At 49.4% G+C, this 19,556-nt stretch overlaps 1 protein-coding gene across 1 annotated transcript; it reads left to right on the top strand.

Annotated features, from left to right (window-relative positions):
- Nucleotides 1–9,108: 9,108 nt before the first annotated feature.
- LOC144152595 (uncharacterized) lies at nucleotides 9,109–18,922 on the top strand. The gene is made up of 5 exons (XM_077683913.1): nucleotides 9,109–9,288; nucleotides 12,878–13,089; nucleotides 14,561–14,790; nucleotides 16,222–16,457; nucleotides 17,901–18,922. Exons 1-5 carry the CDS (start codon nucleotides 9,110–9,112, stop codon nucleotides 18,274–18,276), a joined length of 1,233 nt encoding a protein of 410 aa, XP_077540039.1. The 5' UTR covers nucleotide 9,109; the 3' UTR covers nucleotides 18,277–18,922.
- Nucleotides 18,923–19,556: the final 634 nt, after the last annotated feature.

Here is a 19,556-nt window from a genome sequence, read left to right as displayed (position 1 = left end):
ATTTGCAGTGTTGCTTTATTTAAAAATTCACTATGCTTTGTTTTCGCGATAGCATAAATACTACACCAACTGCAGAAAACCGTCGCCTGCTGTTGCCCGTGCTACCTGGTGGTATTTAAAAAGTAAAACGGCAACAGCAACGAAAGGTTCCTCTAGGTAGGTTCCATGTTCCGCTGGGAACGCACGTGGAGTAGAGCGATGTGGTTCTATAAACGTTGTAGTAGGGTGCCTCAATTCTTCTTCGTCTCTGCCATACGGCAGCGCTGTCATCGAGGCACCCGGCCTGTAGCAGTGGAAAGCTGCAAGTTTAAATTGAGTTGAGCAAACCTGTAGCATGTTATCTTGGGAGGAACGAGACAGGAGAGGAACAGCATAAGAAGTCAGCCAGAAAGAGAAGAAGGCATTTACTTGGCAGGGGCGCCAGTCGACTATCGTCTTTTGTCGACATTTGCAATGAAAAGAGCAGATACACGGCCATTTCTTTCTTAGGCATTCTTTTGCTCAGGTAGTTATGCAGACAGGACCCACTCCCCGCTCATAGTGCATCTGGCACCCTTGCGCTGAAAAGTAACAATGAAACAATAACCAAAACTGTTTAGTTGTAATAACAACAGCGTTCTGGGCACACTGGTTGTCCATACCCTGACCATGATTGTGCAGTAAAATCAGGGAGGAAAGAGAAGATATTGATGCACACAGCACAAACTTTCGATTAAATTTATTGTGCCACTATGTTGGTTTTTACTGTGAAACAGTTATCGACTCTGCATGTGTGCGCATTAGAAAACATTTACAAGCTGCAAGATGCCACAGCCAACAAAGTTCTTTGTCGGCGAGAGCCAGGGAAGAGGGATAAAGGGGGGTGAATGAAGAGTGCACTTGTCACCCAGTCTAGCGATCACCTTAGCCTCCACAATTTCGTCACCGGATACATCATCATCATCATCATCACCAGCCTATCTACGCCCACTGGAAGGCAAAGGCCTCTCCCATTAATCTCCTATTATCCCAGTCCTGTGCTAACTGCGACCAATTTATCCCCGCAAACTTCTCGATCTCATCTGCCCATCTAACTTTCTGCCGCCCCCTGCCACGCTTGCCTTCTCTAGGGATCCACTCTGTTACCCTTAAGGGGGGACACAGGTCTTAGCGGCTGAAAATTCGACAAGTCGATTTTTTGGAAACAACATTTTCGGATTCTGCAACTATTAATCTACTTGTGTTAGAAATTTCGTGCCTCGTGAACCAGTATTTACAACGTGATATTGATTTTAACGCGCGTGGGAGCCGAATTTTCATTGCAGCCGGTGCGAAAACGCCGAGTTTTTCACCTGGTGTGGCAGTCGACCAGCATGGCGGATCGCGGCAACATCGGTACCGTTTGAAAGAGCGCCTTTTCTTCTTTATTTTCTTGCACAAATGCCTCCGTGCAGCCATTGGTTGAATAAAAAAACGGCGCCAAAAGAACCCCACAACTGGCAATCCTATTCACTGAACGAAGGCACGTGACCAAATGCAGCTTCCTGATTGGTAGAGCCTGGTACGTGCGTCGTCTGCTGTGGTAGCGAGCGCGTCCGAGGCGGCTCCATCTTGCTTATCTGTGTTCGCACAACAAGCCAGGAGCGATGCCAAACCCCGAGTGAAAGTTTGCTATGAGGCACAAGTTCAGAAAAAAAATTAGGAAGCGGTCAGTGTACAACTTCCAAAAGTGCCCTGCAGTTGCAGAGGAAAGCATCGGGCCTGATGCGTTGCCTGCGCCGAGCTGCGCAAAAGCCATCGCCGACGAGGTAGGCCTAATGGCTCCACCAGCCAGCGGAAATGCGTCGGAAAGCCGTATTTTACGCGGAACAGTGATGCTGCAAACCGAAGATGTGCTGCAGAGAGAGGTGTTTGCCCGAGAACAGTTGAAAGCGCTCTCTTCAACTCCTGCAACTGAACGGAAATCAAACTTGGTCACTAGCGCCGACGACGCTCCTCCTGGCCCACCTGATGAGAGCAGCTTCGTGATTTCAAGTTTGGACTGCGTCAACGTGTTGCTGTCGGCTGTGAAGTGCAGAGTTTGCAGTGACAGCGTGACGTTTAGAACAGGGGAGCAGGCGTACGGCCTTTCCATAAAAAAAGCGGTGATATTGAGTGGAGCTCTCCTCGCGTGAGGAGTGATAAGAAGGTGAATCTGTTTGTCGTGAACGTTCTCGCCGTGCGAGCGACGCAGACGACAGGAAATCGCCAAACCGCGCTGAACGATGTGTTCACTACAATGAACATTTCTCACCGCGGGCTGCACACCAAAACGTGGCAAGGCTATGTGAAGAAGCTTGCGCCCGCTGCGACTCGTGCTGCCGACAACGTGATGGCCGCAAGTGCGCGGTCAGTGAGAAAGCTGTACGATGACCTGCAACTGGGGAACCCCGGTAACATTTCTGCTACGTATGACGGGTCCTGGATGAGGCGAGGCCACCCGTCTTGCATCGGCGTCGGCGTGGTCATCGAACTCTTTACGGGATTAGACCGCCATCGACAATCTGCACGCATGCAGCGAGCTTTCAAGAAGCACTACTCCGGTGCCTCCAGTCAAGCAGATTATGCGCCTGGCGGCTACTGACCTGATACCAGTGTAAATACACTGCAATTTTGTTGTTCTCACTGAAAACAAGTCTGCTGCTTCTTTCCTCATTTTCTCAAAACACTAATTCTGGCCTTTTTGCAAAGTTGCGGAAGAGCTACCTCAGCTCTCAGGGCACACACAACAATAATTTTTGCTGTATTATGGAGCAGAATGTGCAAAGCTCACAATGGTAGGAACAGAATTTTTATTATATGTGTCAAAAAAATTATTTTGCTCCGAACCGTATCTAATGGAAGCGAAGTTTTGAATGGCAAATTTTAAACTGCCATAAAATTACTACTTGTGGCCTGACCAAAAAAGTACTCCTACCATTGTGTTCCTTGAGCTTTCTAGTCCGTTTTAAGGTGCAGAATGCAACATTCACTTAGTTGGGCTTTTTTCTACTGATTACGCAAGGAATCCCTAATTAATGTTAATTATTCTGGAAAAAAATTGGCACAGAAACAAAATAAGTGCATATTTGAGATCAGCACAGCAAACTACACCAGGGCGCCAAGTTTCATTGCAGTTGGTGAAAAACCAAAGAAAATAGGTTTAAGACCGGTGTCCCCCCTTAATAATGACCGACGGTTATCTTGCCTTCGCATTACATGCCCTGCCCACGCCCATTTATTCTTAATTTCTACTAATTTGTCCTTAACACACGTTTGTTCCCTGACCCACTCTGCTCTCTTGTCCCTTAATGTTACACCTATCATCTTCCGTTCCATTGCTCACTGAGCCGTCCTCAATTTAAGTTGAACCCTTTTGGTGAGCCTCCAAGTTTCTGCCCCGTAGGTAAGTACGTACCGGTAAGATGCAGCTGTCATACACTTTCTTCTTGAGGCACAATGGTAGGCTGCCCTTCATTATCTAAGGAAGCCTGCCGAATGCACTCCACCCCATTCTTATCCTTCGAAGTATCTCTGCCTCATGACTGGGATGCGGGGTCACAACTTGGCCTAAATAGATGTATTCGCTTACCACTTCCACTGCCTCGCCACCTATCTCAAACCGCTGTGCTCTCCCGAGTTTATTGAGCATTACTTGATTGATTGTAGGGTTTATCACGCCGATGCAACGCAGGCAATGAGGCGCGCCGTAGTGGAGGGCTCCGGATTAATTTTGACCACCTGAGGATCTTTAATGTGCGCCGAAATCTCGTACACACGGGCGTTTTTGCTTTTCGCCTCCATCAGAAAAGCGGCCGCCGCGGCCGGGAATCAAACCCGCGACCTCGGGCTCAGCAGCGCAACGCCTTAGCCACCGAGCCACCGCGGCGGGTTATTGAGCATTACTTTAGTTTCATTTGGCAGAAAACGGCTGGGCTAACATGTTCAAACATTACCTGAAGGAGGTCACTTTGAGGCATAAGGCATACTTTCGTTGCAGTTACTATTTCCAGAAATGTTGCACATGGTGTGCAGGGCACAACATGTCCAGGGTGCAAAATGAGATCGCATTGCTTACTGTGCCTGAGAAGGAGTGGAAAGATCAATTCTCTCCTCACTGTTTGCAAAAAACTGGATTTACCATTTTCTACGATGTGTAGTGCTTCTCATTAGTGTTCATGGGTATCTTGCATAGTACGTATCTTCTCAAACATGCCAGTGCAACTTCATTTTCAGTGCCAGCAAGCTTCAGGGCTTGCAGGCTTTGCTTATACCCCTCCCCATGACTTGCAAGCATGCCAGTTGTCTGCAAGAGCCATGGAGAGAGTGATGAGTGACTGCGTCCACTCTGGTCCACTCGGCCACGGCCCACGGCCGGTTAGGATGTGCTCGAGCTCGCGCCGGAGTCGCAAGCGACACCCGCGCCACCGCTGCGCGCCGATGTATTGCGGGAAAGCCTGCCGCATGCCTAAGGAGGGCGAAAAATCCGGCGCGGTAGAGTTCGATATATCCATTGTGAGTAAATCGCGTTCGATATAAAAAGGTTAAAATGCATGTAATTTTTATCCGAATTATACAAGGGTTCGGTATAGGCAATATATCGATATAACCGTGTTCGATATAAGTGGGCTTCACTGTATGAGGAGATTTTTTTCACCAGGCTTGATCCCAGAACTACAACGAAGACACTTGTTCAGCTGAATGGGGCCGTCGGTTCGCTCCGGAACACCCCCATGCCTTCTTACACTATGTAGACCGTGAGCTTTGACTGCCAGAGCAACGTCCACGTCAACAAGAGCTGGGCGTTCTGTGGTCTGCCGTACGTCATAAATAAAACATAGCGGGACCACCAGTGAAATTTTAGGGAACTGTGGAGCACCGCAATAAACTTTGGGCTAATTGGGTACACAGCGCTCGTGTCTGTTTGCCCTCTGGATCCGTCCGAGTTTTTTCGCGCTGTTTTTCAAGGTGTCATGTGGAGCCCCGGCTGATAGATTGCCCAACCTTGCCTAACCTATGTGCAAACAAGCATGCTGCCATATCTAATAAACGAATTGATGCAGCTTGCACTAGTGGTGCAAGGCTGGAGAATCAGCAGAAGTGGCGGCCCCAAGCTTTCCCTCCTTCAAAGACATGGCTGTTGCACCCTGCATGGATTACTGCACTTGCCGCTGAAAGTTTTCCATGGCTGGCAGGCCGGCATTGTCTTGTCCGCAGCCTTTCACTTCTAACCCGCGGCAACCGGCTTCGTGAACTTGGCGCTTGTGCTCCCGACTTCAGGCGAGAACGCACAAAAACTGGTGAGTAGAAGAGCACGCAAGAGATCTTGCCACGAACGCTGGGCAGAGTGCTCTTGAAGGTCGAGCTGACCGACGCCGGGCACTCCTTAGTAGGGGCGTCTCTGCCGCACAGCAGCGCTGGCATCGAGATACCCGACTTGGACCAGTAGAACGCGATAGAAGATTTAAATTGACTTGAGCAAAGCTCTAGCGTGTTATCCCGGGAGGAACGAGACGGGAAAGGAACAGCATGAGAGGTGAGCGGGAAAAAGAAGGGATGCCTTTACTTGGCAGGGGCGCCATTCGACTATCGTCTTTCGTCGACATTTTCAACGAAAGGAGCAGATACGCGGACATTTTTTTGTAACCTCCTCACGTGGCATAAGCCTGGCCGACGCCGGGAGCTCCTCACGAGGCGCACGCTCGCGTGCGCTCGGTCTTTTTTTTTGTATATTTTCTGGTAACGCTATACGGCGGAACTAGTTCTGCTGTTAAAAGAATGGAGCACCATTGAAGTGAAAACTTACCCAAAATCAGCCGTCTGATGCAGAGAATAAAGTGCCTCAGCCCAGGACCAGTAACCTTAAAATCTTTAAAAAATTTTTATGTTCAGTTCACTCTGCCAATTGATGAATGTGCATTTCAAATAAATTTTAGGAGTTTCAAAAATCTGACCACTGACACACGACGCCGGCTTGGCTCATATATGCGATCTCTGCGGCTGGTTCTCGCCTGATCACGTGACCCGCCCCGCGCATGCGAACTTGGCCATGGATGAGAGCGAAGCCTAGCCGTCTTCTGTGAGCCTTTCGCGGGAGCTCCAGAGGCTTTGAGACGTCGCCGGCAAGCGCTATCTGACCAACACCGCAAATATGGCCCGGCGAGCCGTTTAGCTCGGAAAACGCCGGAAACAGGACCACAACCGTACACAAAGGCAGCTCTGGACGAATAGAATAATAATTACAGATTAATCAAAGGTTAACCGACCGAAACCAAGACTTAACCATGCTAAGCCAAGCTTTCGCTTTGTATATCCGGGGTTAGCTGAGCTAACTTGCAACCATTTTTCGTTTCATCCTCAAAACTGAGAAGCTGCTGCCATCCAGATTGGCTCTTGACTAATGATGAGCTCATTCATGTATTGTTTGGTTGGAATACTCGCCCTTGTTTCCCGTGGCTGTCCGAGGAAACATCTTGTAAGCCCCGCTGCTAGATTCTGAGGGTTGCTCCGGTTGCTTACGAATAATTGGAATAACCGAATGGGGAGACTTTTTTATGCCAGTTATTCTCTTTTGTCGCCTCAAATCTGGGTTAATATCAAGTTCGACATCTCAAAATCCATTCACGTTCATCTTTCTCTTTTGTACCGCTTCAATAGCTTAAGATTCCGAATTTGTTGGATAATTCGAGTTGTCATTGCGCTGCATCTCTTTTATTTCACTCTTTTGCGTTTTTTCTGCCAACAAACAGGATTTTACCTATAGCGCCAACAAAAAAGAGTATCTTCGACGGTCCGCGCGTGGAAGTGACCTTCCTGGCGGCTTCACCCGCCGTGAGGAGGTCACGTTCCGAAGAATTCGTCTGGGCGTTGCACTGACGCCTGCTGTTCGTGCAACATGGACTTCTAGCCGTGCGGTGACTCATCCAACCTGCCCCTACTGCCCAGTTTCCGCTGGGGAAGCGAGATTGGACAACCTTTGGGGGCATGTTCAGGACTCCAGTCAGCCCGAACCCGGCACATGGTAGACACAGGACATCAACCAGGCCGTCCTCCCGATTTTCACCGGTGAACGCACGGTCCTCTCTACAAGCAGCTATTGGACTTCCTTGCTGCGGCTTACCTATACAGTATTAGGTAGTGCATCTAGCCGCTTGCATCCCGTCGCTTTCCATTTTTTATCCTTCCATTCTCTTGATGTCCGGTGGAAATGGCGCAATAAAAAGGGCACAGTCTGCATTCTGGACCTGGTGATATCCCCGCTTGTGGGTGTGTGCCCAGCTGATCGAGACCATCATCATCATTAATCTTAAGAAAAAAATAGCAGTGGCTTAGCTCGGCTATGCCAGGATATACGTAGCGTGAGCTATGGTTCAGCTGGTTATTCTTGGGTTTCCTGGTTGTCTAGGATTAGCTGATTATCATGCTTACTGCTGCTAAAACGATTTCCAATCCAATTAAATCCAGTCCAGTCCAGTCACTGCTCCTCGAACATGCGCAGCACAGCTCTCCAGGAGCCACGCGAAACGGCTATCAAGCGGCTACGGCGCAGGGTAAGACTTTGCTACTGCGCAACGGAGGCGCAGCGCTAGGCACGCGCCGGCGCCAGTGCGTCTTCCGCGGCTATGACGTCACTCCTCTGGAATGCACAGACTGGCGAATGTGCAGACACAATTCTTACACACCCGTACTCATTGGATTTCAATGCAACACAATCCAATTTTATACAATCCAATCCAATCCAAATCGAATCAAATCCAAGCCAATCCAAGCCAATCCGATCCGATCCAAACCAATCCAATGCTCCTCGCGCTTGCCCAGAACGGCTCTTCACAGCACACGCGAAACCGCTCAAACTCGGCCAGTGTAGCTTACACTACAAAACAATCATCCATGCCTCCTAGTATTAGTAGCAGTAGCAGCAGTAGTAAAAATGTTTTAATTGAGACGCTGAAGTCGGAGTGGCTCCGTATTTCAGGAATACAAGTGAACAGCGGGCGGCCTTAGCTCTGGAGACGAAAATTATCTGGACTTCACCGGGTTCTCATTGAGCCGTAACAACGGGGAAAAAGACGAGGAAGATGTAAAGCCGTCGTCTCGTGAAAGCTGACTGGGTCGTTCGGCGTTCACGATGCAGCGTTGTATTTGCAAACCCAGGGCGCATCCGGCGAGATGCACTACCTTTGGCAATACGCCGACACCTCCGCGATGGCCGAGGTGCACTACCGTTGATGGAGTCGACGAGCGGGCGCTCTCAGCGGGCAGCCTGACGTACAGTGTCAGGTCCAGCCAACCTCCCCGGCCGGAGAAGGCGCAGACTTTCCAAACCGACAGACTACCGCCCTCGGTGGGAAAGCATACTCGCGCCTTCAAGTCAGAGGGACAGGTGCAGGCGCACCCACATCCGCCGCTTCCGCCTCAGCCAGCACAGTCCTCCAGGAAGGTGCAGCCGTTGCCAATTAACCTCATACGTCAATGGGAGGAGCGCTGCAGAAACGCACAAGAGCGGCACCAGCATCAGCACCTTGTAGAACGCCACGGCTGTATCCATCATGGAAGTTGCGGCGGTGCTCAGGTGCGCATTTCCTGCACGTTCATGTCTCGCGTTGCCATTCTGGCGGTCAACTCTTGTTGTTGCCTTTGCTCATTAGAAATGGCCCCCACATTAAGTCATATTTACTCTACCAGTGCAAAGCTATCTGTTACACCTCCTTCATTGGTTGCACTGAAGGAACATGCTGCGAAGGCGTGGTCTCCCAGTACCACTACACGATATTGGCTGTAACGAAGAGCCGTCAGCGTCGCAGTTAAGTTACGAGCGGACGCTTCTCAGTTATAAAAGCCGAGGACCGGGTCTTTTTTATGTGATGCCCCGCGGATGTGTAGATGTTGATGGTGTATGGTGAAATACATTGCGAATGACTTACATCTACCTTAATATGCGTCTTGTTAAGCAGTTCCCTTAACAACGTTACATTTTAAAACGAGTGAAATACGACGCTATAGTGTAGACTAACTGACACGTACGCACGTATCGCGATAAAGCGAAGAGCTGCTTATAAGACGATTGCAGTCAGGGTTTCCCAACCACGCATTGCAGCAGCCGGCCGAGACCATGGGAGTGTTGACCACACAGCCGTTGCAAGACTACGTGCCCTCGGCGCCGGCCTACCAGATTCACTGCTGCAAGCACTCGGTTCCTTACAGTACGGAGAGCGAGTCGAGCAGCACCAGCACCTCTACGACCACTAGCACTGACGACACCACCACCTTAAGCAGCCTGCCGTCTATTGTGTACGTCTATCTGGTGCTAATCGGTGAAACAAAAAAGGACTTGCTTGTCTGTAGAGACCACAGTATAGTCGAAACTGAAGTCAAATTATTTTGAGAGCCTTGTAGCACTGGGAGAACTACATGGGCGTGAGTCTAAAAAATTTCGAATTTTGGGTGTTTAGCCCTGAAGACAACATGCAACTTTGTTTAACTTGAAAGAGCTAGTCTTCTATCCCTCGCTCAGCTCCATTCAACCTATGAAAGGCGCTTCTAAGTAAATGACAAAAACTAGAGAAATAGTAAAAACTTTCAGAGTTTGCGCCTCACTGAGGTGTGATTGGCATTAGTGACGTCATATGAGCCAGCACAAAAACAGGATTTTCAGTTTGTTAACTGCACGCTACCATTCAAGATGCGGTGAATTGACATGCCCCACAACAATCGTGCAGTCATGTGTTTCAGCGATTGGTTGGTTTGGAACACGCAAATCGCGCAAACAAGAACCTGTGTCGTCATAGAAATGTTGTCTGAAACTGGTCATCGCCTCTTATTCCCGTGTTTAGTTAATATCTCGGTCATTTGTTCGAAGTTTGCGATAAAACTGGTACCGCTGTTATCAGGACAAAAGAGTCTTTCTAATGAACCAAACATGTATTTTGTCATGGCCCCTTAAAGGGGCACTGACACAAAATTTTGAAGGCGAGATAACTTCGGAGATAGATGGTGGGAACACATATACATCATCTGCAAAATATCAGCGGTGAATACAGCCTAGAACATATTTAAAATCAATTTTGAAGTGTGCGAAACGCAACCGAGCGGCCAGCAGAGGACCACGCGCAAGTGTAAATAAACAACACCCAACACGTCACGAGTTTGTGTTTGCCGCTTCCGCACTGCCGGCTCGCCGCTCCAATCGGAGGGCCGGAGGGCGGAGCTTCTGCTCTCGAGAACGAACGACCCGATCGTTGGCGGCGGAGGCGCCGTGATTTCGTCAGCTCATCGGGCAGCTGGCCGCGACCAAAGTTCTACAGCGATTCCAGGCACTCTGTTTCTATTACTGTTTATTACCATTGGATGCGGAAACGCGCCGGAGGCACGAAAAGCCCACTGAGCAAGCCGCACGGTCGTTGTGCAAGCGGCGGCCACGGCCGCGATAGTGGCCGGCCCACGCCGGCGCAGGTAGCTCGAGTGATAGCTTGTTACCGCTGCACGAAATTGTCCCCAAGTCCCGACCATGGTGGCTTAAGAAAGGAGTTAATGATGCCATGGCGGGTTGCATTAAAAATTGTCATCTGCACCGCTTACGAGAGCGGCACTCGAATATCCGCCGCAGTGCTAAGCCGAACACATCTGTAGGCGGACCTGTAGGCAGACCGGCCGGCTGCTCCCACCGCGCGTCTTGCCACCCACCGTCTCGATCGTCGCGCGTCGTTCGTTAGCCGCGAGCGGTAGCATTTGCACTCGCAGCGCCTGCATCACATCCACGGTCGCTCTTTAATTAGGCGCCTCACGAGATCAGTACGGGGGGGGGGGGGGGGGGGGCATTCGCAGAAACTGCCGTCGATGCGGATTCGACAGTGCTACGGCGGCTCTGCTCTGTAACTGTGATATCCCTCCGACGGTCACGTGGTCAGCTTTGTTCACACAAAATCCACAAAATCCATCGTTTCGCGGCACTCGCTGAAACCGAAACTGCGACTGGCCGCATTGAAAATGCCTCTAATTAAACAACCGTCGCACGCTGAAGCAAATGAGGTTTCTACAGGTTATAAGTAGGTCACTAGCTACTTATCGCAACAAAAAAAACAAGATGCAAAATTTTTGTGTCAGTGCCCCTTTAACGCACCGACGCTGCACAGGCGATGAGGCGGGCCGTGGTGGAGGGCTGCAGATTAATGTTGACCCCCTGCGGATATTTAACGTGCGTCAAAATCTCTACACACGAGAAGTGTTTTCGCTTTTCGCCTCCATCAGAAAAGTGGCCGTCGCGGCCGGGATCGCACCAGAATTTTCAGGCTCAGCAGCACAACGCCATAGCCAATGAGCCAACGCGGCGAGTTGGGCGTAAATCTCACGGTTTGCTTTATGCGTCTCCGTGTTAGATAAGGAGAGGGCTAACTAACTATTATACTTTACTCCTCGTTTCATTTAAAAGTCATTCAAAATGGTAACTTAAAGTCTCATTCTCTAATGGGGTCGCCACCGACACAGGAAAGTTGATTGCAGGGCGTATGAAAGGAGCAGTGCGAGACTTTTGGATGCACCGGTCACATTCACGGCAGGAGCACCTGCTACTTGTCTCGTTTAGCTCTTTCCGCGGACACTTAAAACTGCCAGGTCGGCCTTCTGTGCCAAAGCAGTTGTTATTAGTGCTCCCTGCATTACACTTGACCTTTAATGCGCTGGTTTTGTAGCTGTGTCTACGTTTAAAACGCAATCATATATACATAGTTCAATTCTGATTGGGCTATTGTACTTCGCTTTACTTTACTCTTCTGTACTTTAAATGCACTTTATTGTACCTTACCCTTATTGTTCAAATAGTCTAGTGCTCAATACGCTGCTTATATTTTTATTTACTGAAACATTAGATTTTCCAGCTTGTCAATTTCGCTTATTCATTGTACTGTACCAAAGGGGGCTGGGGCCTCTGAGGCTTTTGTAGCTTTTAGTTCCAGCCTGCCTCCTCGTACTTTTGAGGAAAATCTTTGACACCGGAACGCATAGCTAATAACCCAGAGACAAGCCGCAAACAACGTTATTCGTAATGAAAGCTCTGCATAGATGTTTTTTGCGAAAAGAAACTCGACATCCACCTCAAATGCAGCAGTGCGGCTACAAAGGAAAGCTATACAGCTTTCGTAGAAACTTCGCAGATGAAGAGAAATTCGTCCTCGTCCTGGTTCAGTATTCGAACTATAGGACCACTGCCTATCTATATCTACCAACTGAGCAAACCAGGAGGCTAGCCAGTTGTAGCACGAGAGTGAATTGATCTACAACTCGAAGTGCAAGCAGGTGTCAATCGGCCAGATAAAGGGAAAATACCACATGGTGGAGTCGAATGTCAGGTGGATATAAGACTTAACTTCGGAGAAGCTTACTACAGCTTGGGAATACCGTTTATATCTGGTCGAATAACATAGCTGCTTTGCTGATTATCCTGCTTGTGGTCGAACCACGTGTAATGCAATGTTTGTCGATACTGGGAAAATGAAATGTCATTGAAAAAAAAATTAAAACCAGTTCCACCCAGTGTGAAATCTACTGAAACAGCGTAGCTGTGAATCTCTTGTGTCGGCTACAACGTGAACAGGCACTTGCCCGGCAACGTCAGTGCTGTAGCGTCGCCAATTCTACGCTTCGCGCAAAGACATCGGCATCTAAACATCAGTGGCAGGAGGCTCCCATCCCTAGTGGGAGGGCGAAGAACCCGCCCCTGCGAGACCACTCCGCCCTCTATCGGTGGGTGGGGGAACCTTCTCCTACACCTGCGTGACGCTCGGTCCTAGAGCAGATGGACGAAAAGGCTCCACCTGCGACAGCTCCGCTGTTACATTGGCCAGACAAAGCAGCTACACCGCAGATCCGTTTGACGCATGCGCAGGCCGCCTCCTCCACCTCCAAGACCCGTGCGCGACGCTGCCACGGGCATGGACGCGACTCCGCCGGAGGGAAGCAAATGGGACAAGCGCCTGGCGCTGGTGCCCGCTGTTGCTGTGCTGGCGGCGCTGCTGATTGGTTTCGAGTTGGGCACCGTGTCCCCGATGAACAGTGTGGCCTCAAATCCCGTCAAGAGGACTCCCGATTCGCAAGCCGGTGAGAACACGTAACCCTGACGGTCGCGTCTTACATGGACGGCGGTGAGAACCCGGATTCGCGTGTTCCTATCACATTATGTGTCGCATTGAGAACAGACGCTACCGAGAAGGTTCGGCCCCCGCTCAGCCCTCACACAAAATATGTTGACTTGTCATCCAATCTACTAAAACTCAGGAGAACTTCATGTCTTCCTCGTTCAGAGATCCTCTTCGTTTGCCTTCCTTTGCCGTTGCATCAGGCTGTCATGCTAGGCTGTACTACTCCGCCTTTTTAACTGACGTGTGTTTTTTTTGTGTGTGTGTGTGTGTGTGTGTGTGTGTGTGTGTGTGTGTGTGTGTGTGTATGTGTGCGTGTGTGTGCGTATGTGTGTGTGTGTGCGCGCGCGTGTGTGTGTGTGTGTGTGTGTGTGTGTGTGTGTGTGTGTGTGTGTGCGTGCGTGTGCGTGCGTGCGTGTTCATTTCGCTATTGCTGGAGACTGCAAAGTGCGGATAGTTCAAATGGGATGCTCAAAAGGCCCTGAATTCAGCCAATAAGGAATGGACAATTATTACTATATTCTGCATAGGCGCCTGTAGTAAGACACTCACTCGTGCTGTTTCTTTAAATTTAATAAGGGAAATCATTTTAGATGAGATATATCCTCTCCGCGGGCTGGGGGGGACATTTTAAATTGCTCCGTAATGCTGAACTGGCAAAACGTGTTCACTGAATGCATTAATTAGTAAACGTTGAAACGTGTAATAATGCGTTGTTTACTGAAGAATGACGCCTGAACTATGTTGGTTAAATTTTTTTTTGTCACCAACCCCTGTATTAGCACGGAAAGGCTAATAGCTTTAGAAATGAATAAATTATACCCTTTGTGCAAGCTCGGTTTTATCGACACGTAAGAAAACCTGCGCAGAATATATGCTCCGCATGCCAGTAACTTTTGACTTTGCTACATCAATCATCATTAAAACCAAGCATGATAACACCATCTGGGACACAGAATGCTAAAGTAGTCGAACTAAGTCTAAGACTAACGAGATAATATCTCAATCGTGGGCATTTCAGCACTGCTAAAATAAATATTTCGAACACGGTCTCTGCTGCCAAACTCACTGTAATGTAATCGGAACTTCTGAATTGTGAGCATAGAACATTCTAGTGAAGATGAACCGAATGAAGCATGAAAATTCTTCCAAAAAGATTTATTTGTAGCGCATCGAATGTTAAATTCCGAATTACCCGTACCGTAAGCGTTTATATAAAGTGGGAAGTCTGTAGTGGCATTCTCTGTACTCTGAAGCGTATATAACAACCACAATGCATTCGCTGATAAACTTTACCCGGGTTTGTCAAAAGCCAGCTGCGCACTGCATAGCTATAGTCGATCGTAATATAGGCCATCGCGCAAAGGCAGAATCAACTAGGACAAATCCCGATGTTGTGTGGCCGTTCAAAGAGTTTGCGGTTTTGTCTTCAGGGCGGGCGCTGACCAAACCTTTCGACCCCGAAACTCTGCCGCCTGAACCTACAATGCTGTCAGACGCTCCACTGATGCCCGACGAGGAGGTCACTTTAGGGACCAACATGGATAGCGAAGAAACGGCGGTGGTTCCGGACGTGGACTTAATTCCCACGAACCGTGAACGCGGTAACACCAGCGGCTTCTCAACGGGTCCCAATGTCATGGAGCTTCCGTTCAGGAGACCGGTGAGCGATAATTGCAAGTATTCTAGTTATCAAGATCACTGGGTGCCTGTGTCTGTGAGCGTGTCTGAGAGCGTCTGCTCTGCAGGAGGCAGAAGGCGGTGCCTCCAAATTGTCGCCGTCAGAATGGCCGGAGGCACACAATGAACAGGCTCGAGTGCTTAATTGTGCCTTTTACGAGCGTAGGAAATAAATCTTCATGTTACCTCTAACAGTGGACCGCACTGTACTCAGCGTGTGGCAACAAAGTGGACCCAAGCTTTTCAGAAATTCATTTTGTTTACTACCAATGGTAAAATATGGTATGTAACCTAAGTTATTATACAGAATACTTTAAAATATATAACCACATTTCTTGGTATTAAAGTTTGATTTTTTAGATTATTATAAATAATGTTGTAATATTTGTCCGCATAGGGGTGGTCGCGCAGGTTGGGAGATCCGAGGCACTTGAAATATATTTTAATGAAGACACACGCATTTGCGTGCCTTCGGACGTGTTGTCAAAAAAAGAAATAGGTCATCTGAACCTTGCTATGTACGGGCAGTGGGCTAGATGATAAGTGTGTTTGGGTGTGGCCTTGTAAGCCTTTCCATTGGCTCTAATCACACATATACGCGAATGAAATATCGGTGAATAAAGTCATTCTTCATTGAATGAAGTATCAGGGGTAGTTCACCGCTTTGTTCTGTTTTTTTTTCTTTGTGCCCTAGTTTTAGTGCGCTGTACCACCCTCTTCACTCGTGCGGCTCCTCCCCTACACCACAGCCACCCCTTAACGCCATTTTCGCATGAACTGTTCTTCAAACAGTAGCTCGCTGCGCTTTGCTGCGAGAGAGACTCTCGCTCTCTCCGGCGCGCCGTTAATTCCCACTTGCCTTTGTCGGTAGATGCGAGAGTGTAGCTACGACATCTATAAACCCAGCCAATCTCCTCCCCCTTCCAACTCCTTTCCAACCGGCCTCTGACGCGTATGCGTGTGGGGCTGCGACTGAGGAATGGTCCACGTACACGGGACCGCCGTATTTTCCTTTCGCATAGCCATAAAAATCATCGCTTTAAAAAACTAAATTCAATTCCACCCGGCGCGAAATTTACTGAAGCAGCGGAGCTGTGTTTCTCTTGTGATGGCTCGAACGTCAACGGGCGCGCACCCTAGAACGGCAGGCCCGTCGCGGCTGAAATTCTTCGGTTGGCGCAAAGTAGTGGCAGCGAAACGTCAGCGGCGGGAGGAAGAGAAAGCCTCCCATCGAGACCAACGCGACCTCTATCGGCGGCTCCGGGAACCAGTGCCACCGCTGCGTGACGCAGGACCTTCAGCAGACGGACAAAAATGCTTGATCTACAACAGCTCGTCTGTTCAAACACCGCTCTATCGTTTCAGCCTAGGCTATTCATTACTGTACAGTACCGCGTTCCCGCCCTGGTTGCAGGCGAAGCCCGAGTGCGGCGCGGCCTTCTACACGTACTGCAGCGAAGCCCGTCGGGAGTTCCACTACAAGGCTTCCGTGAACGCTTGCGTGTCGTCCGAACCCGGCACTGCGCTGCAGCTGTGCAGTCGGGGCTCCAACCGGTTCGCGTCTGAGCGCGACTGCGATGGCAGCTGCGTCCTCGCTGAGACACCGCTGGAGGCCTGCCTCGAGAAGGCGCTGTTCACCGCGTGCAGGAGGTGAGGGAAGTACACACAACGTACAAAGAGTGATCAATAACGTTAAACTCCCCGGAACCTTAGTACGTAGATAAGGGCGCGACGCCGACCTTGGGTCGCTTGTAGTGGATAAGGAGTTGCAAAAAAGCTTTGATACGAATACCCCAAGCAGCTTTTCGGGCGATACACGGTGAAGGAAGAAGGAAGAACTACTGGCCTCCTTGACGTGCAGGATATCGACGGGCAGAGCGTAAGGTGGCGCTGAAGTGTACATGCTGGGACATGTTTTCTGGCACTGTCGGTCGTTCCTTGGTCCATGCGAATACCCAGCGCGTGAAACAAACACACGCGGTGGCGCCTATTACGTGCTGAATCAAGTTGAATAAAATAAGATAAAAATGGATACGAAGAGAGAGAGAAAGGGTGGTAAACTTCTTTTGCGAATGTCAAATAAATGTTAATTCGGTGTACGGCAGGGGCATTTCTTTTTTCTGGGATGTCTGCTAGTCAAGATATGTAGCACATGGAACGAAATAACGTGGCACAAGCGTAGACCTTGGGCTGGGGTAAAACTGTTGGGAGCCACGCTACCCTGTGGGTTGCAATTAGTGAGTTGCCTGGAACACGCATACGAGTCATGGTGAACGTAAGCGGCATAGATTTGAATTATCCGAAGGCAGTGGATAGCGGGCTGACGGTAGCAGGTAGTCGCGAATCGATAATTGTATCTATACATCAAGCCCACACACCTCGGATTGTGGGGGGCGGAAAAAATGCTGAATATTCGATGTGGCGCTTCTCGGCAGAAGTGGTAATGCTTGAAACAGGCGAACAGAAGGGAGGCTTCGTGAAAACGTGGGGAGCGTCGTTGGGAAACGCAGCGATGTCCGATTGTCCATCACGCAAAGAGCTGGTGCCTGAGAAGCACATCGAATAATTTTAAATTTCGCGGCATAACGCGAGGTATGTCAACGTCTTGTATCGGGGCATTCGCCGGGTTTTCTGATAGGGAAGGCGTACGTTTCGAAACTGGGATGTTCTGAAAGGATTGCCGGATCTGTGGCAGAAAGGGCGTGGGAGTAGTGGAACTGATGGATTTATTGTGGGATTTAGCGCGCCTAAACTATACACCTGGACTAGGGATTAATTCAAATCCCCAGTGGAGGGATTTGAATTAATTTCGACCGCCAGGGGAGCTTCACGGGGGTCGAAATCCCGACGGACGTTTTCGCTTTTCGCCTCCATCTGAAAAGCGGCCACCGCGGCCGCCGGGATCGATCCCACGTCCTTGGGCTAAGCGGGACGATGCCTTAGGCATGGAGCCATCGTGCTCCTGGGATTTGTGGAATTGCCGCTGCTGGTTAACATTTCGAGGCTTTGAAGCGTTGGAGCTGGTCGTTTTTGGCCACCCAGCTCAGTTTCCGTAGACTAAGAACATCCACACTCGGTCGGCAACTGATGCAGGCAGGACGTGCTCTCCGGCTGGTGGTGGTTCGACGGCAAAGCGTGCCTGGCCTGGGACTTTCCCGAGGGCGGCTGTCCGGCCAACGGGAGCGCTGTGTTCGCCACGGCCGAGCGGTGCACGAGCCGCTGCACCAATACGCGCTACCCGCCCTGCACGGCGCCGAGGGCTGTCCCTTGTCCCAGCGGACAGCTCAAGTTCCCGTTCTTCGCGGTGGACACCCCACTGGTCGGAAAACAGGGACAGGGGTTCGGGCGCCGCTGCGTTCGGCTGTCGACCAGCGTTCTGAGCACACGACGCTGCCTCACGGGCGCCAATCGGTTTTCGTCTCGGACGGCCTGCGAGGAAGCCTGCAAGAAAACACCCAAGGTCCACTAACTCCGGATGGGCCGCTGGTCCACCATACGCTGCGGACGTTTAGATGCCAGTGGTGTTTATAAGGGGTTTCACTAAAGGGAAAACAGGAAAAAGGATACGGGTAAAAAGCCTGTTCAGAACGTATTTAGGAATAGAACAGCAGCATGTAATTGTTTTGTGCTACAATTGCAAGCTTTATGACAGGCCTTAAACGAATTCATGGTGCAGCGACTACCTAGCAGTTCATCTTCTCATTTCGTGTTCCACAGCACGTGTGGTAGCTATAAAGCGTTTTATATCGATAGAAGGAGAGTGTAAAGTCAGACCTAATACATCGCAAAACAGCGGAGGGTATCTGATGCCCAGCAATTTTATTGGTACTATATAAGCTGCTGGGAACATGATAGTTCGGCCGAATAAGCTGAACTCTACCTTTTCAAATTTACGCCCTCACTATACGGGGTGCCATAGCATTATGGAAAGAGTATGCTTTTGTTTGTAGCTCACTGCTATTGATGTGCCAGTAGCAGCGGAGATATTTTCCAATTAATCCTGGTGGGTTTTTTACGCGATACGGTTATGCTCTTCATTAGAGCTTTTACTAATCAAGAGTCCTGTATAATTTCCGTTCCATGACATCTCATTCTGTATATCACTTATTTGTACTTGATGCATCACTTATTTGTACTTGATGTGATGTTCATTAAAATATTTACTTTGGAAAACTGCTTGACATTTACCTGGAATTTACCTGGCATGGCTGCGCAAATTACAGGCCATTAAAGGCATGCCCTGGCAGCGTTTGAGACAAAACTAGGCATACGTACGGAAGATGGTTCAGTAGCGGGTTACGTGCTAAAAAATGACAGCGTTAGGTTGTTGTAGCCTGATTGTAGACACAAAGAACGCTTTTCCGCCGACTGTTCACTTGAGTGGACTTTTAATTTGCACTCAGACCGCTATTTATGGCGCCGAAGAATGGCAATAACACTTAACTGAATATTTCTAAATCCAAAAGGCCCACCCCTTCTTAGACTGGGCATCTTCCTCTCCATGGACTTCAGAACCAGCTCATGCAGGGTTAGAAGAACCATGTGGCAAAAGATGTCCTGGTATAGAAAAGGAAGATTTTTTTCGATCGCGGAATAACCAGCCATGTGCTTTCCCCAGTTTTGGATTGATTGATTGATTGATTGATTGATTGATTGATTGATTGATTGATTGATTGATTGCTTGATTGTAGGGTTCAACACGCCGAAGCAACGCACGCGATGAGGCGCGCCGTAGTGGAGGGCTCCGGA

This window comes from Haemaphysalis longicornis, unplaced genomic scaffold (assembly GCF_048455015.1).
Source record: "Haemaphysalis longicornis isolate Haplotype H1 unplaced genomic scaffold, Haemaphysalis longicornis Haplotype H1 scaffold_9, whole genome shotgun sequence".
NCBI classification, from domain to species: Eukaryota; Metazoa; Arthropoda; class Arachnida; order Ixodida; family Ixodidae; genus Haemaphysalis; species Haemaphysalis longicornis.
Note: the sequence above shows the minus strand (reverse complement) of the source record. Positions and strands in the feature narration are given on the sequence as shown.